The sequence below is a fragment of the Talpa europaea genome, assembly GCF_964194135.1.
Source record: "Talpa europaea genome assembly, chromosome: 10".
NCBI classification, from domain to species: Eukaryota; Metazoa; Chordata; class Mammalia; order Eulipotyphla; family Talpidae; genus Talpa; species Talpa europaea.
This window is the reverse complement of record NC_140077.1, coordinates 29,979,276-29,992,332: the sequence shown is the minus strand read 5'-3', so window position 1 is coordinate 29,992,332 and position 13,057 is coordinate 29,979,276. Positions and strand designations below refer to the sequence as shown.

Genomic DNA, 13,057 nt, shown 5'->3' with positions numbered 1-13,057 from the left:
TTGTTCATTTTTAAAGAATGTTTGCTTGCCCCCCTCAGGTGTAGTCCCCACAGAATTTCCTTCACCAATGCATCTGTGCACCATCACCATAGTCCCCTGTGCTCCTCCCTCCCTCAAGTGTTCCTTATCTCCTTATGTATATAATTCTAGAGTGTCTAAGATATAGAGCCTTTTATTTAATTGACTTTCCAAATTATTCCTGACAAATATGTACATGTATACCAACATGCATTTGAATATATATACATACCTACATATACACATACATATATATATATATATACACACATACATATGCACAATTGAAGTCAAAATTTCAGGGAAAAGCATAATAAAACAGGACATATATACCTACATCCATGTAGTGGGGGGAAAGGGTAAAATGGACCTGAAAGCTTACAAATGGCTGTCTTTTTGCCGATAACCATACTTTGAAAACTTTCTGTATTCTGTGTTTTGAGCACGTTTTTATTTACTCCTCATGACACCACAATGGGATCAAATACTATTATCCCTATTTTATAGGATGAGAACCCCAAAGCTTAGGAACTTTAGTTAACTTGTTCAACATCTCACTTCAAGTCAGTGAGTTGTGGAGCTGGAAGTCTAAGTCAGATCCAGTGACTGCTTCTTCCCTTCACAACCCCCCTGCCCCGAAGCCCATAGTGTACTTCTTGGTCAGAAGAGTGCCTTGAGAGCTTGTTACTTGGAGAGCTCCTCCCTTGTTGGAGGCAGACATGCTCCTGACTGATCCTTTGAAAGCCAAGCCACCTGTAGAATAGCATATACCCTCCCTCAACTTTACCTCTGTCTTCGCTTCCCCATCCCCAGCATCTGAGAAGAAATCACTGGCTAATCGCTCAAATGCTGGACATCATAGCAAAGTCACTTCATGGAGTGAAAGCCTGTCCACAGCCATGAGGCTGATGCCTGGGCGGCAAGCCAAGGACCCCGAGTACAAGATAGAGGTGAGTCCAGACCTGTTGTCTTTATAGAATCTTCAAGCACTTTGCTTCAAACACCCTGAGCTGTGTCTCCTCTCTCTGTTGTTGCTAGAGGTGATCAAACTCCATGTTCTCTTGAGTATTTAAAGGTGTGCATGTAGCTTCCCAGATGAAGGTACATTTAGGAGAGCCAGGCCCTCAGGTTAAATTTACTTGAATGAATATGCACTCCCCTAGAGAATCAAGAACAGGCGTGCCTTATGACATTAAAGAAACAAAACCAATTCTTATTCCTGTTCTCCTTCTGAGACAGGCGTGTTCACAGAGCACTAACTTATAGCTCAGTGGGAGCTGGGTGTGAGCTCAACAAAGGAGGGCAGCAGCTTTGACACCATTGCCAGGAGGCAAAGTGGTGGGTCCCCCTGACTGTGTGGGCTAAATGATTAGGTTTTTCTAATCCATTCCTCTAAAACTGCATAACAAACCCTCCCGAATCTCAGTGGTATCAACACATTTTTATGGCCACAGTGGATGGGATAATGAATTTGAGGCATAACAAGAACAGGTGGGGGGTTGTTTCAACTCCACGATGTCTGGAGCTTCAAATGGGATCTTTGGAAGTTTCACTTACCCACACTTCTGGTTGTGGCCAACTTTAGTCCTGAGGCTGTTTGTGAGAATATCTACACATAGCCTCTCCATTCATCCTGAGTTTGCTGACAACCTAGTGACTGATTTTCAAGGGCCAATTTCAATAGGGAAAGGGAGGGAAAGAGATAAAAGCCAGGTCCAAGTTTCAGGAGCCATGCAGAATCACCTTTACTGAATCTCTCTGGTCAAGACACAGAATTCTCGCAGGTTCAAGGGGAGTAGATTACAATCTCCTGGTGGAGAAGTTGTAAGGGTCTACAGGAGCATATAGAATTGGAAATATTGTTGAGGCTCTTTCAGGAAATGCTGTCTGTCAGATATTCTAATGCCAGGATCACTCACTTATCTTCAGAGCAGGTTATGGTCATTGAATGGACATGACATAGTGTCAGGAGACCTCAGGCAATTAATGTAACTTCATCGCGTAATTGTGTTCTAATCTCTACAATAAGACAAATGACTGTGGGAAGGAGCTCCTCAAGAAGATGGAGTAGACAGATAATAGACACATTACACAATTTGAGCTCTCTGCCCATGTGACGTTGGCAGTGAGGTTAACCACAAATCTCACCAGCTCCAAATCTGAACTCAGCTGCCACCATGGGCTACCAGACAGTCAGGGGAAGGATACTTTCTTCTTTTCAAGGTCATCTTCCATGATCACTGTCACTGACACAGCTCAGCTCCCTCCAAGTCCTAGGGACCTGAAAAACTGCTCATCTGAAAGAAGCTTAAGTATACTGCACTGTTTGGGGGTCTTGTAGTTTTACTAAAGATTTATAACAATTTGTTCTTGACTCAAATTGAGAGATATAGAAGAAAGAATATTTGAAATTGGCTCTGAGTTTGGTAAAAGCAGGCTGCTGAAGGAAAATGTCCTCTTGAGGTGACAGAAGATAGCAAAATCAACATATTCTTTGCTTTTATGGAGACTGCATTCTATGATAGTAAAGACAAACAACAGATAAATTCATTTGTAGCAGTTGGAGCAGCTAATAGCAGTGGGAAAAAATTGAGCAGGGTAAGTGGTAGAGGATGGTTGGAGCAGTAGTCTGATGAGATGGAAACCACTACATTGAGGCCCACTATGGTGTCAGGATGTGGAAGCAGACATGTAAGGAGGGACGCAAGCTTGTGACTCTCCATGAAAACATTCAGGCAGAGAGGATGTCAGGTTCCAAGGAGGTGTGTGCTGAAGTTTCAGGGCAGCAAAGCCCAGTGGAGTGGAATGTAGGGAAAAGGCAGCCATTGGGAGACACCCCCACACTGTCTGCACCAGGAAGAATCACGTGGCTCAGGAATAGCAAGACTTTCGACTCTGTTACGTCTTCCTCTTTGATCTGGACACTTGGAAGCTCAGGGACAAAGTGTGGCCCAACTCTACTAAGGGCCCATACCTATTGGGATACATTTCTACAAAGCACGGGTACATGCACACACCCCCTCCTGCTATCTTCTTCCTTCCTATTTGAACACCATTTTTTCTTTCACTTGAACTTATTTATCCTTTCCACTACTCGTAATATTTTGTGGAATTTTTAAAGACACATTATTTTTGAAACAAGGTGAACTACACTTTAATTTGAAAAATCAAGTGTCCTTGCTTAGCAGCATCCTATACTGGTAACTCATTCTGGGCTGGGCATAGTGCCTGGTATATAGAAGGTGCTTAAGGAGTGTGTACAGAACTGTATGAAGGGAGGAGAGAGTGAAACACTTCTCCTTTTGCTGGGACTAGACTCACCAGCCTGCAGATCCCATATTCATCACTCATCAAAGATGCCTTTGCTGCTAACAGAAGGCACAACTTCTCAGGTACATATGTACACTGTGATGTCATAGGATAAGAGCATCAACTATTTGCCCTGGGGTCTGTTTAATTATTTTTAAAAATTAATTTTGATTATTACAGCTGATTACACCTCAGTGAGCAATGTAATTGATATTTTCTAATGTATCCCAAGGAACATTTTGTACAACACGCTTTTTGTTGTTGAAGGTTAAAGACTCCGTTATTGGTTTTTCCCTAAATATGCCCACATCATTAGTCCCTCCAGTGAGAAGGTCGCCATCTGGAAAAAGCAGCATGGAGACATTATTCAGGCACAAGTGCATGAAATTGGTGTTTCTGCATCTTCTGTCTCTCTTCTGGAAAGAAGAGGCTTGTAATTAAAGGAGTTGGTTTTGGAGGAAACATTATTCATTTGGTGTTATTCCTTATCATGTCAGCAGCTGACAGCTCTGTAGCACTGATAAATTGTTCCTTGGAGTGAGACATACGATGTATGACTCCTAATTCCTCTTACCTATCTTCATTTTCAGTGGAAAATGTTTTCTTCTTGGCAGGTGAGTTGAACTTTGAGGCAAATCTGATGCAATTAATGTTGTTTCTTTGTTTTCTTCCTCTGACCCCCATCATTGTCTTTTTTGAGATCAAGTTGCACAGTCACAGCCTCTGTCAGGGTGATGGCGGTGGGTGTCAGTCTGTTGGACAGAGGTCTTGACCTTGAGCTTCTTTGAGTCTACCAGAGGCTAACTAGGGTGTACTGGCAGGTGTGTCATCAGATCCGTCAGCCGGGAGAAATCCAAAGTGTAACAAATGGCCTGCTATTCTTCTTTGCAGCAGTGGACATGGCTTTGTTCGTCTGCTCAGTTTCAGACTTTCTTATTTAAAAACAAGTTGAAAAAACACCAACCACATCAGTCTTGGTGTCTTAGCTTGAAAGATACACCGTGGCAATATAGCACATTAAATTAAAGGAAAACTAGGTATTGGTTGATAAGTACCCCTCTGTGTTATCTTTATAATTTTTCTGAAAACCCAGAACTATTCCCAAATAGTAAATGTATTGTCCTCTGTTTTTTATTTTTATTTTTCTTTTTTAAAGCATTTGCAAACAGAAAATGGGTATACGGGCCATAGGAATTAGAGCTAGGTGAGAAGGGGCATGGCCGATGGGTGGGTATGAAACCCATGCAGAGCAGGGGACATTCAGGAGTACCTCTAGTGGCAGGCTGGACAGAGACCAGGCCAGGTCAGGAGGGTTAAACAGAGAAGCATCACATTTCTGTACAAGTAAGACTGGAAGTTACCACCCTTGAGGCGTGGGTCTGATGGGGGCGCTACAGCATCATTCGGGGAGAGGAAGTGGGTGTGGCAGCAAAAATTTTTGGAGCAGTGGAAATCAAACACGCAGGAGAATCTGTTTAACCAAAGTTGGGATAAGCCAAAAAGGGGGGCCACCAAGTACAGAAACCCTGGCTCCAGGCCTTCAATCAGGCCTTTAGAAGAGAGGGCACCCAGGTGTAGGAGATGCGGGAGGTGCAGGAGGTGTGATTGGATGGTCCTTTAGGGTGCTGCAAAGACTGCAAGGAACAAGCCAGACAAAGGAGCCGACAGCGAGGGCCACTGCTGGCCTGGAAAAGGATATGGGCACCCTCTGGGTAGGAACGTTTCGTTCAGCAAAGCATGAGCTGGACTTCACTCCACTTTCCTCCTGGATTGGCTGTACATGCGTGGATGGCTGTTCCATACAGCGGCCAGGTGGGCCCTACCCAAATATGGAGGCCCCACACCAGCCTCTAAGCAAAGATTAGGTGGCTTGTGGAGGAGCAAGATTTCATGGCACAGGGCCAACCCCAGTGATTGCCAATGGCTTTTGGAGACAGCTAAACAATCTTCCAGTTACTGTTTTCAAAGTTGAAATAGCCCATGTTGGGAAGGCAGGGTTATGTGCAAATTAAAAGGGATAAAAAAGTACAAAAAGTCAGATATGGGTATACTGGTGTTGCTAGCAATCCCAAAACAAGATTTTTGGTTGTAGATCTGGAGCCAGGGCTACTGTCCCCAGTGGTCCTGCCCCCCCTTTTTTTTTCTTATCCCAGCCTTGGTTTAGCAGACTCTCTTGTATGTTTGCTTTTCACTGATCCAAACATTACTGCTGCGGGCCCACCATCTCCACCTGAATGACACCGCAGCTCCCAGTCAGACCAACCCCCTGGGGAAATAACTCATACAAACAGTTGTGATTTTAACTTGTACAAACAGAAATGTGATGCTCCTCTGCTTAGCCCCTCTGATCTGGCCTCTGACCTGCCAGCCCTGGCAAGAGGATGCAAAAATACCAAATATTTGCTCTAAGACCCCCTGGTCCTTTATTTTTTAAAAAGATTTATTTATTTATTTATTTATTTATTTATTTATTTATTTATTTATTTATTTATTTATACAAGCACTGGGTACAGTCAGAAGCACGGGAGGGTGAGAGAATTCACCAAAGCCAGAGCGGGGAACAGAACAGGCAGACCAACGAAGTACACTGCTGAGGGGAGCAGCAGGTGGCAGGAAAGGTCTGCGCACCATGTGGGACCCTCGCCCAGCGGCCGGGGATCGAACCGGCGCTGCAGAGGCTTTGGGCAGCTTCACAACCCAGCACTCAACTACTGCGCCACTCTGGCCATTGACCACTTACCTGAATGTGTGCCCAGACCCACTGTCTCCCCCTTCAGCCCCTGCCCCTGGCCTACGACAACTGGGTGACAACTGGCTCAGGTCCCTGGCAAGGGAAATTTTTGATCATATACTCTGAGCATTCTACCCATACTATTTTTGCAGAATCATTGTAAAAAATGTCAAGCCTACGCAGAAGTATAGAAAATAATAAAATGAATCCTATGTGTCTGTCCATCCATCATTTAACTTCCATAATTTTCAAGTCATGGATATCTTGTCTCTCATCTCTTTACTACCCAATTTCCCCCTTTGCTTGGAATAATTTTGCAGCAATGTCCCAGATATCATGTCATTTTATGCATAGATATCTCTGTGTGTTTATTTCCTTTTTAAGGAAGTACTGAAACCTAAGTAGAAGGTCAGACAAGGAAGCAAGTGTGCAGAACTGGAGGCTCTAACAGTCAGTGTGGATCATGCAGTTCCTGGCCTTTCTCTCTGACACATTGGCGTTTGCCTCCTGTTGCCAAGTGGATGTCTGGCTGAGGCCGAAGGCACCTGTTTCCAGGAGGCTGATGTCTGACAGCAGCTCCCATGCTTTCCAGTTTAGTGCGTTAGCACTTGGTGTTGAGGGAGTGAACAGTGCTTGAGGGAGGAACCTCAGATTTCACTAACCTGGGAGAAAAGCTCAATAATCAGGGAAGCCCCAGGACTGAGAATAGATTTTTGAAAATAGAAAGGAATGGGCTTCGAAATGTAGTGGTTAGGGCCTCCCTGGTGGCGCAAGGAGTTAAGCACCGCACTATGAAGCAATCCGCAGCCTCTGCAGCATAAGTTCGATTCCCAGCCGGCCAGGGAGCAAACCCACATGGCGCAGCAGACCTCTCCTGTCTCACCCACTGCTCCGCTCAGCAGGGTATTTCAGTCAGTCTGCCTGTTCTGTTCCCCACTCTGTCTCTGGTGAATCCTCTCACACACACACCCCACCCCGCATCTCTGGCCTATACCCCAGCTCTTGTATGCATGGGTGAATAAATTTTTAAGAAAAAAAAAGAAATGTTGTGGTTGGGCCAAGGGGAACAGCTGAGGAAGTCAAAAGGCAACTGTGGTACTAAACGTTAGAATTTCCAGAGACCACTTTTTGTAGGAGAGTTGAAGTCAAATTTCTTGAAGAGGTTGTAAGTAATTTTAAAAATTATAAGGAATTTTTTAATTAATAAAATTAAAATTCATAAGGTTGACATATGGACTATTTTTACTTAAATTTGTTGGAAACTCAATGTGATGTTTGTGGGCAAGAAAGGACTTTAGAAGGAGGTGAATATGCCTTTAAAACAGATGTTTTGAAGTAGGTAGCCTAAACTGAGGAAATGAAGACACAGCAGGATTTTAAATATGAAAGGACAGAAGACCTAGAGAGGGGAAATATTGATCATACATTTCTGCTGGAGTGGCAGAGGGCAGAAAGGGCAGCCTCTGTCCCTACATCGAGAGAGGAGCAGGCCGGAGGAGCAAGATCATTGAAAACCATAGAAAAGAAAGGAGGATTCAGAAAGCGTAACATCATGGACTTAATGAGAAATCACAAGACTGTGTCATTGGAAAAGCCAGTTGTGTTGAGTGGTGGGTAAACTAATGAAAGGGGACTGTTTGTTAGCAGAATAAAACCACTCAAAAACAAAGGAAAGTATGATTTTTTAAAGACTGAGATGTATAGGTCACTCTACCAGTATCAGCAGTGTTACTAAGTAAGATCTTCTGCTAAATGCAATATTGTTTTTCTTAATTGTGACTGGCAAGGCTGCCAATGACTTATTTTCTCCTGATGCCTTACTGAGATTATTGATCCTAAAGGTAATTCTATTTACCTAGACTTTGAGCTCTTCAGGGTATGTCGAGGCTAGAACTCTTTTCAGAAAGGGTTTCCATTACATTTGGGGATCATGGTAGTTTGTGGCAAACAAGAGAAAAATGATAGAATCCAGCATCTTACTTTTTAAATCTCTCAAATTTACTCTTTCAACTGAAAGTCTGTGTAGCATGTATCGTAGCATTTGTTCTTGGAGGCAACCGTGCTCCAGCACCACACCCAGAATGGGTGAGCAGGACTTTTCTACAGTCGCATGACATCTGTTGACAGAGTCAGGATGGGCCAGTGTGGGGTCTTGGAAATGCAGCCAACATGGGGCAATAGGAAGAGGGTGAATTAATCATTTAGGCTTTCTTCCCAGTGATCTTAGGCTTAACCAGAGTCCTTGCGCCCACTTTTCCTCTTTTCACATACACACACACACCCCACACACATTTCAAACTGTTTGCTCTTAGAATCCACCTATCCCATGACTAAGAAATGCATGGAAAGGGCTTGTTCATCTGAACAAGAAACTCTGCACTCAACACAGCCAGTTTGAAAGAGTAGTTGCATCACCAGCACAGCATTGGTATCCAAAATAAGGGGTGAGGATCTGTATGAGCTGATGGAAAACGTGGCTTTGCTTTTTCCATTTTAAGGAAGTCTTAAATGTTTCCAGTCTTATCACATGTCCTTGTTACAGGAGCTTGAAAAATAGAAGTAAATGAACACAGCAAACACTGATACCTTTAATGATGTTTCTTTACCAAGAGCATCATTTGTGAGACATCTTTATCTTCATAATAGAAGGATAATTAACATCACTAATTATCTAATTAAGTTCATTAAGCATCCACCAACAGTGCACCATGAAGTTGACATTATGTTCTACTGTCAACAAATGCTTCTGATTTCTTAGGAAGTAATTAAAATGTAAATTAGCATGCGATTATATGCACAGGGGAAGTTTTGAATCAGATATTCATTTCAAAACTGCTTAGAGCAACACAATTTTTGTTTCTTCAATAAAAGCAGACATTTTGCTATCAATGATATGTATCAAAATAGCCTGTCTGTTGTTCGATGTTTGAATCACTGCAAGGTTGTAGAACTATAGAACACTCTATGACTGTTTAGTTGGTTTGTTTGCTATTGTGTCATGTGCTTTTGTTCTTATTTGGTAATTTCATTTAATCTATTTGTGTCTTTCATGTTTAAAAATATCATAACTGATAAGTTTTCTTTGAAAACTCTGATTTTCTCTGAAAAATTCTCTAGCTGACTGCCCTTTTAAGGCATTTTTGGGCAAATCTTTTAATGAACCCTTTTTGTTAGGAGAGCAGGTGACACATAATGCCCCGAAGCATGCAGGAATGAGAGAAGCTGTGCAGATCCAGCTGTTCTTGGTTGCAAGTTCACATTTATACTTTTTTTAGGCAAACCCTTGATTTCTGGTGAAATGTAGCTGTAATGAGCATGTTGTGCTACATACAGTAACGTTGTTAGTTAGGAATCTTTTCTGTAATATTACAGAGTTCCCAGACATTTGCTTGAGAGATAAATGCTACGATGGCCAAGATGCCAAAGTTTTCATTATTTGAACAATCATGATAGAATTCTGGAACACCCATATTTACTTAAGCTTGCCATTTATTCTGAGAGCTTGGTGGATATGATGCATGAAGACATTGGGCCATTACAGCATCAAGTTAATGGCATCTGGGAGGGGGAACCTCTTCTCTCTGTTCGTAGGTGACTTTTCTAGGAATATCCAGGTCTCTCAGTCTGAGAATACAGTAGTCTAAGAGAGACTCTCCCTTGTCTTCTTGAAAGATCAATGTCAGGTCTAGTCCATAAGAAGAGCCTGCTAAGCCACTAACTGCAGCCACTGTGCACTGAAGCCTACATCTGCCCACCACATGAGGCCTTGGGACTATCAGGATATCTGCCTGCATCCACAGTGAAGTTTTCATTCTGAGGAAACTGGCCCTCCCAGGACCAGGGATCCACAGAGAGATAGACAGTTTATGGCATGGTCCCTGATTTCTGCCCTAGCTCTGCTATCAGCAAGGAGAGCTGTGGTATGATCCCTGGCTAAGGGATCCCACTACTAAATCAGACAATGGTGACCGCCTAACATATACCAAGAACCTAACTCAGCTAGTAGATAAAAATTTTCTCTTCCAGAATTTTCTTCTTGCTTATTCTTAAGACATGGTCTATACTGCATCATGAATTACTAAGAATACAAAACCCATGCAATAAGTGAATAATTCTACTCATAATTCTCATAGTAACTTACTTCATCTCATAACTGACTTGTGGTCCTGCTCCTGCTAGTCACACCTCCTTGTGTAACTGGCTTCATGGGTTGGCTCTCTTACTGTGTTCCACACAAGCAGCATGCCACTGAATGCAACCCAGACACATCTCTTTGAACACTCTTTTGCCATTCACCTTCACAGGAAATGAGGTTAAAGTCGTAATGCTTTTGGCTTCAAGACACTATTAATAGCTTGAAATTTCACCAAGAGAATAGGCACTCAGTCATGAGAGTTCCTTATATCAGAAGCATATTCTCAACATAGGGTCACAACCATTGCCACTGAAAGGCACGCTAAATCTGAATCATGTTTTAAAAAGTTCTTAGGGATGGATGCTCAGTTCCTTCTCCCAAGATAACTACCTAACAGAACCTCTTTTCTGAAAAGATTAAGGGGAGTTTCTCATTGCTTTCTGCTAGTTATTTACTGGTTTTCTTTCCTTTCTCTCATATAGTATTTAATTTTATTTCAAAATAAGGCTGTTTATATGCCATATATGTCATTGAGGACTAAAAGTCCAAGTCTGAAGCTCAACTCATAATATTTTTTGTCCATCAAAACATTAGTCATTGTGCAATTGAGGAAGAGATGGACTTACTGAATAGAGCATTCTCACTAGAATATGGAGATGAATAACACATTGTCCTTATATTTAAAGAACACTTGCAGTCTGGTTACTTATCTCTCTAGTGAGAAGACAAGTAAAACATCACATATATATGTATATCAAGTAAGACATCAAATATATGTATATCAAGTATTTCATTTACAACTTCTTGTAAGATATATATATATATATATATCTTGTAAGAGATATATATATATCTCAAGAAGTTGTAAATGAAATAGATTTGAAATTAATATAGAAACCTGGCAATTTAAAGTATCTTATGTTGAGTTCTTTTTAAAAAATGAATATAGTCCTTTACTTTAAAGGCTAATTACACTGAGGAATATCTTTTGAGGTTCATATATTTGTATATTGAATATCCTTTTGTATATTGAATAATGTGAGGTATACCTGCATTCTCAAATTTAACGTTGTGATTGAGGGAAGGTATCATCATCCCAGGAAATGCTTTCAATTTTTAAAACTTGTGACTAATGGATGGAGGAAACATATTTTTGTTTGTTTATTTCTCTAAAATTGAATATTAAAATTTAAACATATCCATCAATGCAAAAACACTTTAGAGTTCACAAGACAGAGTGTCCCAAACTATATAAATGATAAAACGGCAGATGGTCGTGGAATGGAGAATCAGTCTGGGGCCCTCCTGAGGCGCTTCTGCCATTCACAACCCGCTAGGCCCCCCGCTCCCAGCTCGGCCGCGAGGCGCCTGCCGTGTGAGTTGCAGTCGCTTTCTCGCCCTGGGACCCATCTATTATGAGAAACCATTTTGGTTAATTAAAAAAGTGTTTCAAAGTCTCAGAACAGGAAGTTTCTGAAATTTTCTGCTCTTTGTTGTCGTTGTTGGGGATTGGTGAAAACATGGCTCTTTGGGCTGACAAAGAAAGGAGAAAGAATGAATGTGGAGGAGAGACTGAGGAAACAGCAGCAGAAAGTATGGCAACCCAGTGCTGGGTGAGGCAAGAGGAAGGTTTGGGAGTTAGCAGGTACTAATTTATCCACTAGTACGATTATTAATGATTAAGGGAGTAACCAAGGTGCTTGGGTAACACAAAAGTACAACTGAATGAACAAGTTTCAGAATGGTCCTTGCAATTGATTCAAGATTCCTGGTTGGCTATGTCTAGGCCTGTGATATAGGCATGGAAGACAGATGAAATGCCGCCTCTCTTTTTGGTGAAACAGACTGTAAGCAAAAGAGAATAGAGGAGGAAATACTAGGTAGTGTGACATAATCTTCCAGAAAGCCAGAAGACTAACTCATGATTGCTATAGGTTGGAAGGCCATAGAAGACTTCTCCAAGGAAATAATGCAGCTGAGAGGAAGGAATAACCATCCACCATCGGGAGAATGAGAGCTCCCCCAAAAGACCCAGCTAGTATCAAAAGCAAGGGTGGGAATGAGTCTATATATTTGAGAACATAGAAATGTCGGATTGCAGAGTTCAAACCAGCAGACAGGTAGCAGAAGCCAGCAGTCCAGTGTCATCCCAAGTTTTCCAGAGGGTCAGAAAATATGTCTATGTTTATGACTCCATCTGTATCTATTTCTGTATCTCCATCTTTCATCTACTAAACACCAATCTCTGCTGTGATGTGAACATTCTTCAATATTCCACATATACTCATTGATTTCCTACCAAACCCAGCTCCTTGGGTTAAGGCCAGGGTACTGACAAGAGAGGCACAGTCCCTGATGGGTGAGTCTCACCATCTAGGTGTGAACTAATTACGGTGTAACGAGAGATATGAGGCCTCAAGAAGCGTCCAAAAGAAAGCAGGCCTAGTTGGACTTATTGAAGGAGCTTGAGCTGAGACTGAGGAAGAGGAGAAGGAGGAGGAAGAATGTGAAGTAATATTGGTGAAGTAATATATCCTCCATGCCAAATGGGATAGTTGTGACCATCTGCTATGTGAGTCAGCTGCTGGAGTATCACATCCACTGTGTCCTAACTTAATTTCAGGTGTTTATTTATTCTGATTCACTCCCCAGAAGATTTATGGTACCTTTAGATGAGAATGCATGTGATAAAATAAAGAAATGAGATCAGGAAAAGTAATTAAAAAAAAAAAAAGAAAGTCAAATCCTGGGGAGTAAGATCATAAAAACACTGCCTATAAAGATAGTCAGGCATCTACACTGTTCCCAAGCTTTCTGGGAGGCAAGATAGTAATTCATTTAATCCTTACCCGTCAATTATGCTC

The 13,057-nt window shown here is 41.9% G+C and overlaps 1 protein-coding gene across 1 annotated transcript in view; it reads left to right on the top strand.

Annotated features, from left to right (window-relative positions):
• WDFY4 (WDFY family member 4) overlaps positions 1–13,057 on the top strand; it is a gene marked incomplete at both ends in the record, with an annotated part of 204,919 nt that overhangs the window by 94,582 nt on the left and 97,280 nt on the right. The window contains one exon of the mRNA XM_084245258.1: positions 832–968. Coding sequence (XP_084101384.1) covers positions 832–968 — 137 coding nt within the window. The remainder of the gene's footprint in view (positions 1–831; positions 969–13,057) is intronic.